The 22,142-nt window shown below is 37.0% G+C and overlaps 1 protein-coding gene across 2 annotated transcripts in view; it reads right to left on the bottom strand.

Annotated features, from left to right (window-relative positions):
- Positions 1 to 22,142, bottom strand: part of DHX29 (DExH-box helicase 29) — a 42,389-nt gene that overhangs the window by 7,095 nt on the left and 13,152 nt on the right. For both annotated transcript variants that reach the window (XM_045794331.2, XM_087862143.1), the window contains 15 exons: positions 19,693 to 19,819; positions 18,816 to 18,974; positions 16,845 to 17,010; positions 16,460 to 16,583; positions 14,364 to 14,972; positions 12,562 to 12,705; positions 7,775 to 7,951; positions 6,990 to 7,130; positions 5,558 to 5,702; positions 5,324 to 5,441; positions 4,624 to 4,708; positions 3,173 to 3,261; positions 2,088 to 2,216; positions 1,917 to 1,992; positions 848 to 1,072 (listed from right to left, as the gene is read on the bottom strand). In XM_045794331.2, coding sequence (XP_045650287.2) covers positions 848 to 1,072; positions 1,917 to 1,992; positions 2,088 to 2,216; positions 3,173 to 3,261; positions 4,624 to 4,708; positions 5,324 to 5,441; positions 5,558 to 5,702; positions 6,990 to 7,130; positions 7,775 to 7,951; positions 12,562 to 12,705; positions 14,364 to 14,972; positions 16,460 to 16,583; positions 16,845 to 17,010; positions 18,816 to 18,974; positions 19,693 to 19,819 — 2,514 coding nt within the window. The remainder of the gene's footprint in view (positions 1 to 847; positions 1,073 to 1,916; positions 1,993 to 2,087; positions 2,217 to 3,172; positions 3,262 to 4,623; positions 4,709 to 5,323; positions 5,442 to 5,557; positions 5,703 to 6,989; positions 7,131 to 7,774; positions 7,952 to 12,561; positions 12,706 to 14,363; positions 14,973 to 16,459; positions 16,584 to 16,844; positions 17,011 to 18,815; positions 18,975 to 19,692; positions 19,820 to 22,142) is intronic.

The raw sequence follows: 22,142 nt of genomic DNA, 5'->3' as shown, positions 1-22,142 counted from the left end.
CTCTTAGCCTACTAAATTTCCATTGCCTGCAATGTTCTTTAAATACTTTTAAAATAATTGGTAATGCATTATGGCCCATTTGTTGTTGTTGTAGCTTTTCACATCAATGATCATGACAGATTATTTTTTGGACTCAGGACAATTCTGGTGAGTATTCCTAATACCAGAGAAACAGACTAGAGCACGTTACCCTCTCTTCATTTTGTTTTAAACAGAATGATTTGCAGTCCCAGAAAAGGCCATAGCCTGGTAAAACTGGAAAGCTGAAAGGGCACAGCAGGCCCAGAGTTTCAAAAAGAGGCACACAATTTGTTAATTCTGAGATAATTTGATAAAACAGAACCGCTAGTAATTGCTGGCTCAGAGAGAGAATGCAGAAAAGTGAAGAAAGTTTTTCATTCTCCTTAGGAAAGTCTGTGGGGTTCACAGCTTTCAAAGAATCATCTACTATAAATAGGGCACCTGGGTGGCTCAACCAGTTAAGCATCCAGTTCTTGATTTCGGCTCAGGTCATGATCTCAGGAGTGTGAGACTGAGTTCCGGCTGGGCTCTGTGCTGGGCATGAAGCCTGCCTAAGACTCTCTCTCTCTGTCTCCCCCTCTCCACACAGCTCTCTTGCTCTACCCCCCTATGTAGTCAATTAAAGAAACATTTCAAGTCGGATTTTTGATAGCAAAAGTCTACACAAGCCAAACCCATTTACAAAATAGTACCTCCAGTATACTTAAGTAAAGGGATGAATGTGTAGTATCCTGTATATAAATATAAAAAGTAAAAATTATTTTCAAACTTAGTAATTTCCCAGCCAAAATGACAGTTAAAGAAGCAAGAGCAGCATTTATCTTACCACTGGGTCAAGGCACCCAAATATGGCACCAAAAATAAGCATCTTGCCAATCTTGACATTCACAGGCAGAGCTGCAAGGTGTTGGCCCAGTGGAGTCAGCGTAGGCTCATTTAGCTCACACGCTCCAATTTTTCGGAGTAAATTCATTGCATTGCTGATTACTTGAAGCTGAGGAGGATCTAAGGCTTTCGAGAGGAAATCTTCAGGAGAACCAAGATTGCATTTCTGCACATTAAAAAAGAGTGATAAATCAGTATGTTATTAGAAAGAATTGACCAAAGAGATGGTCAAATTGGAACTAAATTCCGAGAAAAGGGACATACATGTCTCAGTAAGGCTATCCTGTTCTTTTTCTTATAATTGGGAGTGAGAGACTGTGTCTGTGTGTGTGTGTGTGTGTGTTAAGGGCTGATATGAGGAAGAGATCTTCTAGGCCATATTTTTAGTTTCCTCATTCCTGATTTTTGTAAAGTCAAAATCTAAGAACCGAAGGGTATTGTTATAGCTCTTTCAGACTGGGAAGGCCTTGGTCTACGTCAGGGTTTCTCGGTCTCAGCACTGTTGAGCAGTCGGCCCTGGCCTCTACCCACCAGCTGCCCGTGCAGCACGGCCGCCTTCTCCCCTGGTGAGCAATACTGCCCCCAGTTGAGAGCTCGTTTTAGTCTATTAAGGACAAGTGCCTGTGGTAGAATTTAAGCACAATGGGTTTACTTATAAAAAGATGGGAGAATGGGGCGCCTGGGTGGCTCAGTTAAGCATCTGCCTTCAGCTCAGGTCATAATCCTGGGGTTCTGGGATGGAGCCCCGCGTCAGGCTCCATGCTCAGGCAGGAGCCTACTTTTACCTCTGCCTCTGCTGCTCCCCCTTGTGTGCTCTCTCGTGCACACTTTCTCTCTCAAATACATAAAATCTTTAAAAAAAAGATGGGGGAGGGGGTATTTATTCAAGAGTAAAAAAAAAAATACATGAAAATCTAGAGCAACATAGGGTAAAGAGAAGTGTAAGTCTTCATGTTTTCTCTTTTTTAGAAAAGAATAAAAAAAGAGCATCTTAATTCCCTTGGCATTACCATAATATGAAGACATAATTCCTCCAAAGGCACACGTAAGATTTCAGGGACAGAATAGTCCATAAAGCCTTCAAATCTGAAAAATAAAATAATATTAAACACTTGACCTATTATCAGAAATGCCACACTATAATGACTGATGTCCTCCTGGTTCCCAGGGCCGTGGCATACCTTTCTCTTGTGTACATTCTGAAGCAGAAGCCATCTCGGACCCTCCCCGCTCTCCCCTGGCGCTGCAGCGCACTTGCTTTACTGACAAACGTCTCAACCAAAGAACTCATCTGACTGCTTTCATGGTACCTGAAGAAAAGTTTGAGGAGAGAATATTTAGATAAAGGACTTAAATCAAAATTTGAAAAAAGCTGGAAATAGGCAACTCTTAAAATTACACTGAAAACAGGCTAAAAAAAAAGTCCATTCGTTGTGGGCCAGGGTATTTCCCAAGTCATGTTTCATATTTAAATAATTCAGCAAACTCTGCAAACTAAGTCTCATACTATCAAAAGCTTCAAATACCTCTACAAGGGAAAAACCTGGTTCACTCAACCTTTCCCAAATTAATCCGACCATGGAAGATGTTTTATTTTAATGGAAGGCCTATGAATTATGCAATAAGACTTCTTTGAAAAAGTTTGAGAAATGGCTCTTAGTAGTCCTATGCATTGCCGAATATTACTGAAGTTTCCTAACAGCGGGAGAGTGTATATGGATTATGACAGACTATCAAGGTGGTCTTCCCTGTTTTTGCAACATAAACATGAAAACATTTATAAAGTAGTAACCTTTTTATGAAGGTTCAGGGAAGGTTACCTATTAAGTGCCAATTACTATACCACGTACTTTCAATTATGAAAAATATTCATGCTCCCCATTTACATATGAAGGGACTGATAATTATACTTACCTACCGGTATTACAGATCAGAGATTTAAATCCAACTTTGATTCCAAAATCCATATGCTCTGTTATAATCTCAAATAATGTTTTTGTAAGGATATTTTTCAAACAATTTTACAAAAAAATCTGTTCTGAAAATTTTCTCAGAGAGCAGTTTTCTCCAAGTAGTCGTACATGGCATTACTTATGGGAAAACTTAAGACATGAAACTTGACATTTACTCTTGGGCATTTTAAAGTTTCTTAGAGTTTCTCTGAGGCTTTTTGTTTTGGGTAGAATTAGGACATTTGGAATTTTCCCCATATGATTCTGTGATTTCTCCCAAGAATATAAGAGCACCAAACCCTTTTCAAACTTACTTATTTTCTTTTGTTCTTCCAGTGTCAATTACAAATACAACATCTGGAATAGTGATACCTGTCTCTGCAATATTTGTTGCTAAAACAATCTGAAAATAAAAACCAAAAGATTTAGATAACCACTTTCAGCAGTGTGCAATCATTTAAACTATAGTTTGACCTGATGAATTTTAAAAAGTGATTTTCAAAATTATTTACAAAAGTGATTTTCAAAATTATTTACAAAAATTCACCATCTACCTGCTATTACTGTGTAAATTTATTAGTTTTCACAGCTTAACTTGCCAATTAAAGTTAGAGATTTTCATTCCAACAAAAATACCGTTCCCCTAATTCTAGTCAGTCATCTTAAAAATGAACTAAGTAGCCTGGGAAATTGGGCCAGTATTCCTGACAGCTCAGCACAACCATTCACAATTATTGAAAATAATAGTACATCGGTAAGAAGTGGGTTGTTGCCCTGGCTCTTCTACTTACTAGCTGTGCGACCTCAGCCAAGTCATTTTACGTTAGGTGACTTCAGATACTTCTACTGTAATTCAGGAGGTAGAAATAGAGGATTTCTTAGATCCATTTCTAGTTCTAAAATTCTTAATGGTCATGGCTGAATACTACGGTCTTTGCATTTTTTCTGTTGAGTCCTTGGAGGTAAAACATTTAGGAAATTCTCCATCAAATACTCACTTATGTATTGCTCTATCTCAACTCTGTAACTCAATAGTGACTGCTTGTTTTTCTTATTCATTTGACTTAGGAAATAATAATCTGGGTTCTAATACTTAGATGGGACCTAGGTGCTCATTCTATCTCAGCAACATTTTTTTTTTTTTAAGAGGTAGAACTCTTTTCTTTAAACCAAATCTTAGGGGGAAGCCCAAATATTAAGAGATTAGAGCAGCCTCAGAACCTAGGTTCTTTCTGGGAGCTCCTGGGTTCCCCACAGTTCTTAAACTGTGTGCTCTTTTATCCCCTTCTAAATCTGAGACACTCCCTGCCAAGTATCCCTTCACATTCAGAATCCTGAACAGAGGAGACATGAAAATACTGAGACTGTTTCCTAACCTAATGGTCTATATATTACAATCAGGGATGCATAGCCTGGAGAACAACAAGGAATCCTCACAGGATTCAAATAGCTCCTGATATCCAACATCCTTCAAGAAAAGGATGGGAAAAGTAATGATTTTTCTTTTCAGAAGCAAAATCCATTCCATAATATTTTTCAACTGTCACTCCCCTAAAAGCCTTGTCCCTTTAATAATGCATAATAAAAATATTCAAATACTTTAATATTGGGTTCACTTCTGATTTTGTTAACCTAGAGAACATCTAGAGTCTGCCACTGCCTATAAGGCACTTAATAATATTTTAATAACGGTGATGTGAAAGAGTCATTACATTTTCATAAAATATTCTCAGATCACACGTAAATTCACTGCACTGAATTTTACCTTCCTGACTCCAGGAGGAGGAAGTGTGAATGCTGCAGCTTGATCTTGAGTTGAAAGAATAGAATGCAGAGCTATCACTTTATATCTGAAAGTTAAAATCATAGTTCTTAGCAAGAGTTTCTCTTTAGAAGACACTGCAAAGAATAACAAAATTTATTTGCAAATAGCAATTTAAAATTTTATTTTGAAAAATTTCAAACACACAAAAGTTCTGAGAATGATGCAATGAAACCACATATACTCATCAAAGAAAAAATAATATGAATTTAAATGGAATATAGGGTTTAGAGAATTTTAAAATATGCTTGGATATTAGAACCGTGACAGCAGTAATGAACTGTATCAGGACAGATACACTAAACAGCTGATTCCATGTCTGGGTGATAAACTGCAACCTGTAGGGGGTTTTGCACTGTCCAGTGGGTTGGGGAGGGGAGTCACCCTCTTATTCTCAACCACAGGATTCCCTCAGCTTACTCATATTAAGAACACAGAACAAAAGCAGAAATAGTATCTAAAATTTTTAATACATTAAGTGCTATAATGTTAATAAATGTTAAAGCTGTTAATGTTAAATGTTAAAAAATTCACTTTGGATAATTTTAATTATAGGTAAAAAGACTGAAAATTCTGATCAGAGTTTTAATAAACATTTTTCTATTTCAAAACTACTTAGACTATAATAAAGATTTGTAGTTACCGTTCAGAAAAAAATCTCCGGTCAGTTGATAGGAGATCATACAACTGTTGAATATGTGCAAGTCCTGGTAAAAAGATCAGCACTGCTCCTTCAATAGTTCTGAACTGGGGACTTCTGTCTGAAATTCAACAGAAGAAAGGCCAGGGATAGCATGTAACATGTTAAGAAAGCATCTTCAGTCAGCAGAAAAGTTTTATCAAAACAAAGGGAGTCAAATTAGAAAAAGATCTATACCCAAATATATAAGAAGTTCCAAAATGAGATCAAGGTTGATCTTATGAGGATTCATGTAGAGAATAGCATGCTGAGTGCGGCTGCTATACTTTTGGTAAAATGGATTTAAATCAGCACTTGATCCAGTATGAACTGGTATAAACTCCTACAAGAAACACAATCAGAAAAAGGTGAACAAAAATATTAAGTATTTTTATAAGACAAAGAAGGAAGAAAAGATGTATTTGCACTCATTCAAAACTGTATTTCTCGTCATTATTTTGCTAAAATATGTAAGAGTACACTTTTTAACTGTGGAAAAAGCGTAAAATTTCATGTGCTGCGTATTTCATTTCATTCAACCTCCTTAAGTACAGCAAAACTTTTAATCTTGTCATGTACATACTAAATTAAAGAAGAGCTAAGAAAAACAGAACACCGTATGCATTGTTCTGTGGCAACGAGAAGCATTCCAGGAAGAGGTCATAGTAACTTTTTGGGGCGGGGGGGGGGGAGGGAGAGAAAGAATCTTATGTAGGCTCCACGCTGGGCACGGAGCCAGACGTGGAACTTGGATCTCATGACCCTGAGATCATGACCTGAGCCGAAACCAAGAGTCTGATGTTTAACTAACTGAGCCACGCAGGTGTCCCCATAATAAATTAAATAGTTTATATCTGCCTCATTCCTACTAGATTCTATTTTGGTTGCTGAATTCCAATTATCTCTTGAAATACCTTTATTTTTTGAAGTCCTTCTTTAATTTCTAGTTTCTATCTCTGGAGTTTTAGGGAAAGATTTTAGTTTTTGTTTTCTTAATTTATCTGCTTAAGTAAAAGATAAAGTAACTTCATGTTTCCATCAGATTGGATATAAGCATGAAATATCATGGATACAGAAAATATACTGGATATAGTATCACTCGCTAAAATGTAGGATAATTTAGTTTTTATGATACTTCTAAAAATAAACATATCATTGAAACTAACTCTCCAGGAAGAACTGTGCTTGTCCTAGACAGCTTCACTATATAGCTGGGGTTGGCTCATACCAGGACAGAGGCTGCTGAGAAAAGAAATGGCAAGGATCTATTTAGATTTCGGGCCTGCCCCATCCTCAACACCTAAGGTGTTCAGATAAAGTAAGGAAAATAATTACAAATTTACTCCTAAATAATTAATCATGGCTATGAAACAATAAAGTTTCCTTCTTATTTATATGGTCCTTGATTTTTTTATGTCTATCTATATGGCCAAAATACTGTAAAAAGATAAAATACCATAAACCGAAGATCAAAGAAATGATCTTTAAAATTTGCTCAAAGTCCTATCTCTTCCTTTTCTACCAAATTATACTCAAATTCACTGTGCCAGCCATATGATTTCAAACCTCTCACAGAAGGTTATGCCCTGGCTATCACTATCAGATATCTCTGAAAATGTTTTCTTTTTACCTGGTATTTTTTTATTCCTCCTGCTTTGCTTGTAACATTAATAGTAATTTCTTCCTCCTCCTCCAGAAATTTCTGACAGTATTCGGAGTCTTTCTCCAGTACAAAGCCTGTTTCTTCTATTATATCTTCAAGATGAAAAACCTACACAGATTAAGGCATATAAATGATGAACTCAAATTCATTTCAGTAAATATCATTTTAAAAAGAATGAGGAGATCATTATCTTTTGAATGTTACCAAATGTTAATTTAGTCTATTATGAGAAAAGCTTCTTTTTACATTATTTGGGAATGGAAAACTTGGTTGACAGGAGTTTGTCCCTAGAAGTCTCAGGACAAATTACATTATGGTGTCTTTTTTTTAATTTGTGAAAACTGATTAAAAAGAGCTGTCTTTTTAAGCTGAACCCAAGGACAAACATTAAGAATAGAACAGGCAGACCAGAAGTTTCAAAACAAGCCTAAATTGGAGAGGTGGGTGCAAAAGGAGTTCTTTATTGCCAGGCAGCCACTCTCAATCTGCTTATAATGGTTTTGACATGGAAGTGTGTTTTATGTTCTGTACTTCTCAGGTACGTCTTTCAGCAGAATCCTTCCTTCCAGCCCACCCACCCTCAATCCAGGCAGCACCAGCCGCCTGATTCCCAAGCCATCTCCAAGTCCTCTCCTGACTTGGAGTACCGGAGGACTAAGTATGGGCTCAGACTACTAGGGCCTATCTTCTGGGGGAAACTCCCCGGTAGGAATGTAGTTTCTGTTCACGTAAGCATTATAAAGAAAACTTACCTCGACAGGATAGCTTCTTCCTGAAATTCTGAGAATAGGGCAGTGTGTGAAATACGTAGAAAACTTTTCACTGTCTACAGTGGCGCTCATTAGAATCAAGTGCAAATCAGAGCGTTTCTGTAAAATTTCCTTCAAGATAATCAGTAGGAAGTCTGACTGGACACTTCTTTCATGAACCTAGTATAAATGGAACAAAAATTTTAACCATATATAAGGTCTAGTACGAGGCTAAAATAATCAGACACGCAAATCTACCAGAAGTTAGTATTTAAATATAGTTGATACATGGGGAAGCAGAGAGAAGTTGTTTCAATAAGGTAGATCTTCAGGATTGAAAATAAAATCACCCTCTAAAACGGAAGCCATAAAAATCAGCATATAACGAACAAAATCAGTTATGATAACAGGATGCAAGCTTACGAGATGGTTTGTAAGTATTTGGTTAAGATGAGGTTATCTCCTAAATTTCCCTTAGAAGCCAAGCCAGGGTGACTCCTCAAGTTCTGCCACTAATACCAAACTGTACGGTCATCGTTACCACAAGACTGGTGGTTCATGCATTATGTAGAAAAAGGGGGGTTGGCTGTAGGGATCCAGCAGGGTCTCAAAGAGTTGTCCGAGAAAAATGGTTTTTAATGCCCTTCTGGCCCACACATTTTAGGGAAGAACGTAACAGATGTGGTATACAGAGTTCCAGATCTTCTGAATATAGCTATCTTCCAACTCTGTGTATTCTGACTTATTTCGAGCCCATTTTTATTTTGTAAGATTTAAGGCAGCACACAAATATTAAGTATATGAAGATAACAAATTAAAACAGGTTTTATCATTCATTTGTTTGTAAGTAAGCAGTAAATAAGTGTTCAGGTTCTGGAATCAATCGCTTGGGTTCAACTCTTCTTGGCCGCTTACAGTATGACTTTAAGAATGTTAAATATTTTTGGGTCTATTCTTCTATAAAACAAGAATACCTATAATATAAACTTTGTAGAGTGCTTGTGACAGTCCAGTGACATCATGTAAAGCCCTCAGAACAGAGCCCAACAAATAGTAAATACTCAGCATTATGCTAGATGCTGGGAATGTAAAAAAGACCAAAACAGTTCTCTCCATTTCGGTTTACAGTCTAGTAAGATACTGTACAGGATGGTTTTAAATTTACACATGAAGAGTAGTCAATTCAGGAGGTCAGGGAGTATACTAAGAGAAATTGCCATCAATGCGAAGAACTGAAGGATGAGTTTGAAAAAAAACGATGAAGGAGGAATAGGATGAGAAAGGGAGGGAAAGTGGTGATGGGATGCAAATTGTATAAAATCACGGTAAAAAGAGGGGTCATAATACATTTTAGGGACTGGAAAAGCAAACATGATACCTTCAGAATGGGAAGGGGCAAGAGATAAAGCAGGTGAGGTGCTTGGTAATCTGCTGTACCCTAATGACTTGGGCAGTGCTTAAAACATTGTAGGGGCACCTGGCTGCCTCAGTCAGGGGAGCATGCAACTCTTGATCTCAGGTTTCTGAGTTCAAGCCCCCCCCACAGGGTATAAAGATTAGAGATTACTTGAAAATAAACCTTTAAAAAAAATCTTAAAGTAGGGAAATCATGCAGTATGAGTTTTGGTTTGAAAAAGGTAACTGGCAGGGCGCCTGGGTGGCTCAGTCAGTTAAGCATCTGCCTTCAGCTCAGGGCGTGATCTCAGGGTCCTGGGATCCACCTCCAAGTGGGGCTCCTTGCTCAGCGGGGAGTCTGCTTCTCTCTCTCCCTCTGCCCCTCCCCACTGCTTGTGCACATGCTCCCTCTCTCTCTACTAAATAAATAAAATCTTAAAAAAAAAAAAAGATAATTGTCTATAATGTGGAGAATGTAATGGAGGAGAGCAAAATAGAAAAGTTTAATTATCGGTTTTTGTAGTACTTAAAGAAATAATAACCTCTATAAGGGCAATACTAGTTGAAGATGGAGAAAAATGAATGAATTTGAGAAAAGTATAATCAATAGGTCTAGGTGACTGGATTTAGGGAGAAAGAAGGACTAATCTTAGTTATTTTTACTTTGGTGGTTTGACTAGGTTATTTATGTCTGAAACTTGAGAGATTTCCTGATGGATGAGGCAAATCTGAGGAAGCTCATCAAATACGTGTTAATTTATGCAGATACTGATTTAAAAAAATCATAAAGTAGAACTAAAAAAAAATGTGTCCTTTATATTAAGCACATTCAGGAGCGGTAGGCAAAAGATTTGGCTGTAAGCATAGCAGCAGCCAGCAGGAAAAGCTAGTTAACTCACACAGTGACCACAAACCAAATCGCACAACTATTCATCATCGTAAGGTAGAAGTATTATCCTGAGCACTGTCAAAAAGAAAGGTCCTGAATAATATAATGAACTCTGTCCCAACATCTTTTATATTCTTGTATTTAACATGATGATGAATTTCACTGGGCTTTTTCTTACTTTTACCATATTGTTCAAGATATTGACAGTATCACATTCAAGCACAATTCAGTAAATCACAATTCAGTAAATGAGACTAACATGACCCATGAAAGAACAGCTCCCTCAAGTTGGTCTGGCTTTTAAATTAGGGTTCACCCAGGGGCAAGAATATATAATGGAGAAAAGACAGTCTTTTCAATAACAATGTTAGGAAAACTGGAACATTTTCTATACTATACACAAAATAAACTCAAAATGGATTAAAGTTCTAAATGTGAGACCATAAAACTCCTAAAAAGCAAAAATAAGCTATTGTGACTACACCAAAATAAAAGGCTTTTTGCACAGTGAAAACCATCAACAAAACCAAATGGCAACCTAATGAATGGGAAAGGATATCTGCAAATCATATATCCGATAAGGGGTTAATATCCAAAATCTATGAACAACTCACACTAGTCCACACCAAAACAACCCCACAATTTAAAAATGTGCAGAGGATGTGAACATTCTTTCAAATAAGACATACAAATGGCCAACAGACACATGAAAAGATGCTCAACATCACTAATCATCAGGGGAAATGCAAATCAAAACCACAAGATATCACCTCATACCTGTCAGAATGGCTAGAATTAAAAAGAAGTGTTGGTGAGGATGCAGAGAAAAGGGAACATTTGTCCACTGTTGTGGGGAACATAAACTGGTGCAATCACTGTGGAGACAGTATAAAGATTCCTCAAAAAATTAAAAACAAACATAAAATGATCCCGTATTTCTACTACTGGGTATAGAAAAAGAAAACAAAAACACCAATGTGAGAAGATATATGCACCCCTGTGTTTGTAAGAGCATTATTTACAACAGCCATGATACGGAAGCAACCCAAGTGTCCATCGAGAGATGAATGGATAAAGATATGAAATATATACAATGGAATCTACCATGGAGTATTAGCCATAAAAATGAATGAGACCTTGCCATCTGCAACAACATGGATGAATGAAGAGAGTATTATGCTAAGTGAAATAAGTCGGACATAAGACAAATAACATGTTTTCACTTATATGTGGAATCTAAAATAACAAAAAAAGTGTAACAGGAAAAAAGTTAATACATTATGGGGCATCCAAATTATATACTATAAAGCTTACTAAAAATCATGTTTTTGTAGAATATAAAAAAATGTTAAAAGATATATACAAACTATAAATACATGTATTCATTTCTATATATAAATATAATGTGCATATTATATGCAACTTAAATGTCAACACTGATTTTTTCTGGGTCATGGGGTTATAGATTTTTACTTTCATTTTTGTAGTATCTTTCTATATTTGTAAAATATTTTCTAATCAAAAGGAGGAAAATAACCCAATAATCTATATGTAGTCGATTAATTAAAACTCAATGAATGAATGTTTTTTTTTTTTTAAGATTTTATTTATTTGACAGAGAGAGTGAGTGCATGCACAAGCAGGGGTGGTGGCAGGCAGAGGGAGAAGCAGGCTCCCCGCTGAGCAGGGAGCCCAATCTGGGGCTCTACCCCAGGACCTGAGCCGAAGGCAGACGCTTAACAAGCTGAACCGCCCCGAATGGCTGAACTTTTACTGCTGCCCTCTGAACTTAGTGAATTAACAGACACTCACAAAAGCTTTATGTGAGGGAAAATTTTTAATATATTTTTGAATAAGAGAAATGTTATGTATCTGGTTTCTTTTTGACAAAATTATGCACAAAGCAAATCAATTTACATTTACTAGGCTACTGTGCCATTTAAAATAATTCCGATGGGAACCTTTTCAATTTAAACATTCAATTTAAGTGTGCAGTCTAATTTGATTCAGGGAGGGATATATCTAGAGAGAAAATGATGAGTTAAACTTTTTTTTTTTTTTTTAGTAAGAATCAAAGAAAATCCTTTAACTAAATGGAGTTGAGAGTCAGTATACTGGTTAGAGCACAGACTGCAGCCAGATGGCCTCAGTTTGAACCTCCAGTTTCAGCACTTGCTGCGTGAACTTACATAAGGCATTTTAACCTCTCTGTGCCTCAGTTTGACAACTGTCAAACAGAGGTAAGAATATCTACTTCACTGGAGTGCGAGGAAGGATTAAACAAATTTATATACATAAAATCAGAATAGCATCTAACATATAGCAAATGTCATGTGGTATTAAATCTATTAACATGAGACATTTGTTAGAGAAAAAAAACTATTATATGTAAAGTGTCTGCTATTTAAATAAGCAGGAAGAAAATGTTAGCTAGTATTAGAAACAGCATCTTTTTATTATGAAGGTGTTTTGAATTTATCTGAACCAGACTATAGAATATACTCACCTCGTCTACAATAACATGAGACACATTAGTTAGGAGACCATCTTCTTGAAGTTTCCTTAGCAAAACCCCTGTTGTACAATAGAGTAACCTTGTAGACTCACTAGCTCGAGATTCCATCCGGATCTGATAGCCACACAAGGAATTCTGAAGGGAGAACACAAGGTTGAGATTAGATTCTCACGAGTGATCTGGGAAACAAGCACTAAGAGATGTAGCACAGGTGCTGATCCTGCTATTAGGGGGAGCAGCTTAAGTAAATCTATATCTATTTAGAGAAATTTATTAAAATTATTTTCCCATGGTCTTCAATTATCTAAAACGGTAAAACTTGTTTTGCTAATTTTAAACAAGAAAAACTTTTGTTCTTTTCGAAGTGTTGATACAAAAGCTGTTCACCCTCTTCGGGTACCATCAATATTATTCTAGTCTTTTTTTTAAGAGGGGGGAGGGGCAGAGGGAAAGGGAGAGAGGTAGAGTGTCAAGCAGACTCCGTGCTGAGCACAGAGCCTGAAGCGGGGCTCAATCTCACAACCCTGAGATCATGACTTGAGCTGAAACCAAGAGTTGGACACTTAACTGACTGAGCCACCCAGGCATCAATATTATTCTAATTCAATTATCTTGGAACAAAACGCTAAGGTACTTAGGAACAAAAATTTAGAGCCGTTCCCAAAATTTTCTATCAAGATTTCACAAAAGCTGCCACCATTAAAAAGGAGCTGGTATTGTACCAGTGGTGCCTGATGGGAATCTTGAAGTCCCGTCTATTTCCACCACATTTATTTTTTTCAGTCATTCTTTTATTTGCCTTGTGTGTACATGTCTGTCATCCTCTTAACGTGAGCTCCTTATAAGACAGAAACTGTCTTTTTTCTTACATTCCATGAGAGAAACCCAATTTGTTACATAAAACATTTTTAATAAAAGTGTATGTTATCTTTTCTTTTTCTTTTAAGATTGTACTTATTTATTTGAGAGACAGAGAGCACAAGAGCGGGTGAGGAGTAGAGGGAGAAGCAGATTCCCTGCTGAGCAGGGAACCCAACTGGGGACTGGATCCCAAGACTCTGGGATCATGACCTGAGTCGAAGGCACATGTTTAATGGACTGAACCACCCAGGTGCCCAAGGGGTACGTATCTTGAAGACAGAGGCAAAAATGTTAAGTACCATCTCCAAAAAGAACGATGCAAAGTATAAACAAGCAGAGTTATTTGACTTGGAATTCATCATATTTGGTTCTAAACAATTTTATTAATTTCTGTATTTTGCAGTCATTCTGGTTAAGGTGTAAATAGTTTTGGGTATGTTTGCATGGCAAAACCCACGACAAGAGATATTTCAGTATTTTTTCCATTTTTTAAAAATCAGGGGCTTGAGAACAGTCTAGCTTTTTCTTCTATATTGTATTTTTCTTCTGCTTATTAAAAAGAATTAATGAAAATCACTCAGGAATACATTCCATAGAAACTACTTGCAGGAACTTGAGATTTATGTTATTACAGTCAAATCTGAATTTGTCTATATTCTTCGTTCTCTTTAGTATATAACATATTTGAATATTCAATTATTAAAATGAATATATTTTTCCTTGATATGAGAATTTTTATGACAATTACTAACAACCCTTTTCAAGTGCCATAATATGACATCTATCAAAGAAAACATGAAAAGTGCCTGAGATATGCTACTGAACAAACAGTAATAGTAAAAACTCATACATGGTACAGGTTCCATTTGGATCCCAAGAGCAAAGGTGAGTAATGTCACCACTCACTGAGACGGAGTCCAACAACATCTTACCCTTCCTCCAGGTCCATTTTCACAGCCCAACTCATCACATACTCTTGTGGCTAAACTCACTGCTGAGATTCTTCGGGGCTGGGTGCAGACAATGTTACACTTACTTGTTCCCCACTCATTTAGAAGCAAATCTTCCAACAGAAAATGTGGCACTTGAGTACTTTTGCCACTCCCTGTTTCACCTGCCACAACCACTACCCGGTGCCTTTTAAGAGTTTCAACGATTGAATTCCTATGTTTGAACACAGGTAACTGTTGCCTTTCCTTTAGAAGTCTCTGGTACTTCGGTGTGCTTTGCAACTTTCTAAACAGGTTTCTAACAGGTTCCAAATCTTCTGCCTTTTCTGATTCCAAGGACAGTGCTGAAAAATCTTCATCAGAAACTAAATTTTCCCAAGATTCCTCCGGATCTTCAGAGTTTTCTCTCTTATTTTCAGAATGCTGTTGCTGCTGTTGCTGCTGTTGTTTCAATTTGTTCAGAAGTTTGGCAATAAAAAGATCACGGGGTTTATTGGTTTCCATTTTATTTAATTCTTCCTTTTTCTTTTCTGCATCGCTCCACTCCAGCCAAACATCTCGGTAAGTAGGAGGAAGTAACTGATGCACTGACTATAAATGAAAACAAACAAACAAACAAACAATCAGCAGTATGTTATTTTCACTACCTACTGGAAACCAAAATTCAATAGGCTACAACTGAGAATAGCTACTTTCCTTTTAAAATGTAATTTCTCTCTTAAATTAGTAAGTTATTACTTTAATATAAGACACACATGCTTATATTGTAAATTTATAAATAGCATATATCATATTCAGGCTTCTAGACTTACTAGTTGTGTGACCTTGGGCAAATAACCTCTCTGTGTCTCAGTTTCTACATTTGTAAAATGGGGCTAATATCTCCTTTATAGACATACTCTGAAGTAAACTTTAAGTTACTAAATGAAAAGTGCTCAGTCCTGGAACATAGGAAACTAGTGAATACTTTTTTATTTTTTACTCCTGCAGTGGTGCTACGTAAAGATGTAGATGATCCATAAAGCATTTCTGAAACGAAGCTCCCCTGTCAGATGCTGGTAGTTAAATTAAGATTATAGGTCAAAGTATTTAAAATGAACTACAGTGGAAGGGCGCCTGGGTGGCTCAGTTGGTTAAGCATCTGCCTTCGGCTCACATCATGATGCCAGGGTCGTGGGACCGCGCCTCACATTGGGCTCCCTGCTCAGTGGGGAGCCTGCTTTGCCCATTCCCCACCCCCACTCATGTTCGCTCTCTCTCTCTCAAACAAATCAAATCTTAAAAAAAAAAAAACTACAATGGAGTCAATCTAAGTTATCCTAATTCTGTGCTATAAAATTATTTCTGTAACAGTTCTCTCTATAACAAGGATAGTCATTTCTATCAATTAAGCTTAGCTTATGATAGCTTTTTTGCAAAATAAGGGAAATAAACGCATTAAGAACTTTTACTGCCAGAAACTGGAAAAGGAACTATTGTTGGGAGTTCCACGTTATCAGGGTCTGGAATTTCCAGTGGTTCTAATTTTCCATGAAGAAAAATACACATATTTATTGTATAAAACAAATGCTGACAATCCAACAATCCAAGAAAAAAAGAGCTTCCTTCAGTAGTACTCTAATCTTTCCTTAACCCGAGAGCTTATAACTAATAAATCCTAAAACTGAAAAGTGGAATCAAGGTCTTTAACTTTTCAAAGCTAAGAGAAAATATAACATTAAAGAGAGATATTATAATACTTAATTAAACATTAAATTGTTTAAAAATTCTCCGTATTTCAGCCAACCTCGTACAACTATTTTTAATCTGTAAAATAGCATAGCCTGAAAAACGGAACCACTTCTGAAATCGTTCAGAGCCTCTGGTCTAAGGACAGAAAGACTGAGATAGGCTTAGGGGCTAGAGGAAGTCAAAATTATAAATAAGCAGAAATGAAGATTAATCTGAAGAAGCAGTAAGTAAAAACTGCCACAAAGGGCCATAATTAAACACTACATTCCACATGCCCGTACAGTTTTAGGTTGGCTACATACAGTCCACAAATGATTTTTGAAAGAGCTCAGTCTAGAAAGTCTCACCTGCCCCTTCACTAAACGATAAAGAGCCAGAGTTGCTCCCAGGTGCTGAGCTTGCATGCCATCCTCTGTTAAGATGGTGGGGCACACTACCAGGACATCATCTTCAGACTTGATTACCCTTACCCTACAAAGAAGCCAAGAATTATAAAAATAAAATTAATGAAGTAAAATAAGTCAGAATTCCATTAACACTGAACCTAAGTTTACATTAATTATTTAAGTATTTCCATGGAAGACACTGAACCTAGATAATAACTGATCAGCATTATCACCCGGAAACATGGAACAAGAAAGCTTCGTACAGGTCTACTTAGCACATAAAAAACAGAGATTTTTCATCTTCAGATTTTTCTAAAAGGTCACTCAATTAACCAGAAAAACATACCTACATTTCCAGTATCTACCTACTGGAACTTTTTCAAAGGAAGGATTTGGACTCTTGGGAAGATTCTTCCTGACCCAATCGATCAGAAATTGTTTGGGAGATTTTCCAGTCCAGCTTCGAGCTGTATAGTCAAAATTTCTTACATCATGAGGTTCTTTCTTTTTCTCTAAAATGACAGACAAGATTGGTGCTTTAAAAGTTGTCATGCAGTAATGTATAATCTCTTTTGAGTGATCAGAGTCCTCTCAATTTTGGGAAAAGCCTTTTAGAAGAGAATAGGTGAAAAATGACAGAGAAAAGCTTGCTCTTCTACAAGTGATGTAAGCAAATCCTCTGAATGGATAGAACCACTGAAAATCTGAATCTTAAAAAAAGTATCCTGAGTAACTTGTAAAAATCTACGATATCCATGTGATGGATTATTTATGGTACTCTCAACTACAGAGGCTACCACACAGGAAGGGTAATCTCTTCAAAAAATATAAATCAGATGTCATTTCCCTGCTTAATAGCTGCCACCGCCACAACCACCTTCATTGGCTTCATATTACATATAAAAGAGAGTCCAAATTCTCCATGATCCATCTCTACCTATCTGTTATCACTCCACCATCATGCTCACTACACTAGCCACACAGGCAGTCGGTCACCTCCCCAAATGCTCTGAGCCACCAGCCACATGTGGACAAACCTATATTCATTACAATTAAACTTTCAGTTTCTCAGTTGTACTCATCACATTTCAAGTGCCCCATAATCCTATTTGGCTAGTAGCTACCACATTGGATAGCTCAGATACAGAACATTTCTGTCATCGAGTGTTCCGTTGAATAGTCTGCTCTAGATCTTTCCCATCTTAGACTTCCAATGTACTGTCTCCCTCCTTAGACGGCTCTTCCCACAAACATGTCACTGGGCTGGCACTTAATCATCTGTTAGATCTCTGAGCAAGTCATCAGTCCTCTTTATTACTAGAAACCAGTTTTCTTACTCTGATAGCACACATCACAATTTGTAATGAAATATTTAATGCATATTGAAGAGGGCAAGGACTAGGTTATTTTGTTAATAACCGTACACATAGCAACTGACATTATGAACAGTAAGGATTCAATAAATATTTATGAAACAATGTATCATTTAAAAAACTGACAATTTAGTATAGGATTTGACTCTATTACAAATATTATACAAGCTATATTAATAATTTACTTAGCACAAGTACACAATTACACACATATGGTGCCATGGCAGGACTCACGGCAGTCTTAAAGAGGTACTGTTTTGAACTGAGCTTTGAAACCAGGGAAAGGGGGCACCTGGGTGGCTCAGTTGGTCAAGCATCTGCCTTTGGCTTGGGTCATGTACCCAGGGTCCTGGGATCAAGCCCCGATTTGGGCTCCTTGCTCAGCAAGGAGCCTGCTTCTCCCTTTCCCTCTGCCTGCAGCTCCCCCTGCTTGTGCTCTCTCTCTCGCTCTGTCAAATAAATAAATAAAATCTTAAAAAAAAAAAGAAGAAGAAGAAGAAAAGAGGGAAAGGTTGGCCAAGCAGGGGGTAACAGGATGAGCAAAATCATGGAGCCATGAAGTACCCGTGGCTATAGTACACAGCTGGGAAAATGAAGTGGAAAGGCGGACTGTGGCAGAATGCAAAGGATCTTCAATATCATGATAAAGGGTTTGGACTTATTACTGACTAAGGGTTTTTAACAGGGAACTCACACTCAGATGTGTGTTATGGAAAGATAATCCTGGCAGGAATTTGGAGGATGGACTGGAAAGAGATGAGGCTGAAGCAAGATACTTCTAATTATAAAATGCTACAAAAGTTATTTTTCTAGGACAGCAATGTGGAAACAACTTTACTGCCAGCTTATGTAGTTTGCTGGAATGCAAAGTAAGATAATTTCTCAATTGTATTTTCATTGACATTTTACTACTTACACCTTGAAACACTTTCCCTTCATTTTACCTTTCTCTTCTTCAGTAGCAGCTACCGATTTTTCAAATAAGTTAAAGTTCAAAGCCCTTTCCTCTTCTGTGGCTACAGGAGGCTTTTTCCTTTCATTCTGTTGATGTGAAATCTTTATGGCTGGATTGAATACTGGATGGTCTTCTAAAGTTTCCATTTCTACCAAGAAAAAAAATCATGCTTTGTTTTTTATGCCTTTTTACTTTGCAAAGATGGTTTTAAAAAAAGACAGCATTCCGTCTTTTTCCTTGTAGCCAAGTATTCAACACCTCCTACCTGGAATTTGTGCTAGACGTCGAAGGCAATTTATTTTCACATCATATACTAAAATGTCTTAAATAAATTATTTAACAGATGTAGAAGGTCTGGAAAAACATCCTCACTAGAAATGAATACTCATGGAATTATATCCTCCTCTCCTTCTTGAATGAGGATGGTATTTTATGGTATACATCAGAGGCTGACAAACTATGGCCAGCCGGTCAAATCGAGCCCCACTGCCTGCTTCGTACAGCCTATAAGTTAAGAATTACATTTTTATATTTTTAACTGAGGTTGAAAAAAAAAATATCTGGTGACATGTGAAAATTATATGAAATTCCCCTTCTGGTATCCGTAAAGTTTTACGAGACCATAGCCATTCCCTTATGTATTTCCATGGCTGCTTCTACGCTGTGACAGCAGAGTTCAGTAGTTGTGAGAGAGTCTATATGGCCCACACAAGCTACCATATTCTTTATTTGGCTTGTTACAGAAAGTCTCCCAAGCCCACGTATAAACTGAGATTTTGTAGACAAATTAAAAAGAGGCGATTTCCATACTGGGGAAGCCAAAAAAGGAAAGGCATTTATACATCTAAGAATTTGGAAGTGTTTACCTCTTTGAAATTTCCTTATTTTTTCTTGAGCCTCTTTTTGACCTTGCTTGTTTTTTTCTAGCTTAAAGGTAGCTGCTTGCTCCTTTGCGTCCAGAAGTTTTGCTGCAAGGTGTAAGTACCTTTCATTCTGTTCCAAATAAGATAATGATACGGAAATTAAAAAAAGAACAAAATGAGTTAATCCACTGTCAACGTATTATATCAAAATCTATGATCTTTTGATCTTATTCTTTGATCCAGCAAATCAACGTTTAGGAATTTTTCGCAGAGAAATAATACAAAGACGCAGATTTTCAGGTACACACACCTAATACTGCAGTACTGAATGAAGAGGAAAAACTGCAAATCAAGTTTTTCTACAGAAAAAACTAGTCAGCAATTAGAAAAAAATGAGACAGCAAAAGAATGAGGGTGATCCACATGGAAAACTTCCTTGACATGTTAAATAAAATTTAAAAACTACAGAAGAAAAAGTAAATGCGAGTTCACTTCTATAATAAGAAAATGTCTTATTTTTATACATTTTATAAACACATTTTTAAAGGACTGTATAGGTAATAATACTCATCTGAAAGTTATCTTCACATAATCTCTTTCTCATAAAAGACAGGAAGGGACATTAAAAAAAAAAAAAGGCCTCTGGGGAGAAGGGGTGTAATGAAACTTAAGGACTTAGCTCTGCTGAGCAACCATTAGATACAGTGTAGAGTTAAACTCGAATTTCTGTTTTTTACCTTCGGTTAATAAGGGACAGGTGAAACAGATGGATGTACAGGGTGGAGAAGATAAGGGCATGGAGAATGCTGCCATGCAACACAACCGTTAAGATGAGCAGAAAAGAGATAAACTAAGGCAGCACATGGAGTTGAATGCTGGGACTACTCCGTGTAGAACACGCACGACGCACTGTTAAGAGGGAGAAGGGTTAGCTATCTTCTCCTCTTCACCCCAATCACACTCATTCTTTCATCACTCCTATCTCTGCCACTGATACCTTCCCTCCACCTGCAAATCTCTTGCTATCTTTGGCTCATTAACCTTAATATTCGGTAAATCAATACTTTCTCTGGATTCTTGCTTTACATGTTTCTGTTCCTTTCCAATTCCAATTTGCACCCTTATTATTTCACACCTGAGGAAGTGCAACAGCTACCAAAATGGCTTCCCTATCCTTTCCAAATCCCTACCAAAATGTTCCAAACCACCTTAACTAAACATTACTAAATCTGACCTAAAATACAAGATTATTCCTGTAATTGACCTGCCCCCATGCTTCTAGTGGCTCTTCACAAGAGGAAAAGTCAAATTTGATGCCCATTTTCTAGGCAGCAAAATCTTCTGGTGTCAGCTAAACTCACCGTTTACTCCTACCTGCCAGTACTCATCTATATTTTATGCTCTGTATATACTCATTTATTGTCTAATACCCAAAGGCCCCTTGCACAATTCCACCTCTGTACCCTGTTCACGCTGTTTTACCCATCTAGGCCATCTTCCTCTCCTGCCCATGTGCACTCGACGCACCCTTCAAGTTCCACCCCTCTTCTCTGAACCTCAACGTAGACGTGTACTGTCCCGAATTCTTTTTCTTTGTATTCGTTTAATACAGGCACATGGTTAAAAAAGAAAAAAATTACAGGATACAAAAGAGTCTAAAAAAAGGAGTCTCCCTCCCATTCTAGCACCCTCGTTCTAATCACTGATAATAGCTTCTTGCCAATCTTTCCAGATCTTTTCTGTGCATACGTAAGAATGCAAATATATGTATATATTTTTCTCTTTTACACAAATATGTTCATCATACTACATGTTATTCTCCAACTTCCTTTTTTTCTTTCTAAACAAATTTTATTGAAGCATGATTTACATGCAATAAAATGTACCCATTTAGGTGTACAGGTGAACTGAATTTGATAAATGTATATATCCGTGTAACCACTATCATAAAAGATAAAAAACATTCCCACCATCTCCAAAAGTATCCGCATGCTGCCTTATAGTCCATCCCCTTCCCCTGCCCTTGGACTAAGCAACCAGTGATCTGCCTTCTGTCACTACAGACTGGTTTTGCATGGATGACTCTTCTAGATTTTAATATAGTAATTACACATGTACTCATTTGTGTCTGGCTTCTTTCACTCAAGTATGTTTTGGACAGTTGCTTGCAATGTTTGAGTATTAATATAAAGCTGCTATGAACATTCGCATACAGACCTTTTTTGTGGGCACGTTTTCCTTTTTCTTGAATAAATACCTAGGAATGGAACTGTTAGGTCATTTGGTTAAGTGTATGTTTAACTTCATAAGGAAGTGCCAGTTTCCCAAAGCGGATGTACCATTTTACACCCTCGCAATCAATGTCTGAGTGTGCCCGTTGTTCCACGCCCTCCCAAGACCGGGTATTACTCATCTGTTTAATCGTAGCCATTTTGATGAATATAAAATAGTAT

The sequence above is a fragment of the Ursus americanus genome, chromosome 5 (genome assembly GCF_024610735.1).
Source record: "Ursus americanus isolate L20-20 chromosome 5, mUrsAme1.1.p, whole genome shotgun sequence".
In the NCBI taxonomy this organism is placed as follows: Eukaryota; Metazoa; Chordata; class Mammalia; order Carnivora; family Ursidae; genus Ursus; species Ursus americanus.
Note: the sequence above shows the minus strand (reverse complement) of the source record. Positions and strands in the feature narration are given on the sequence as shown.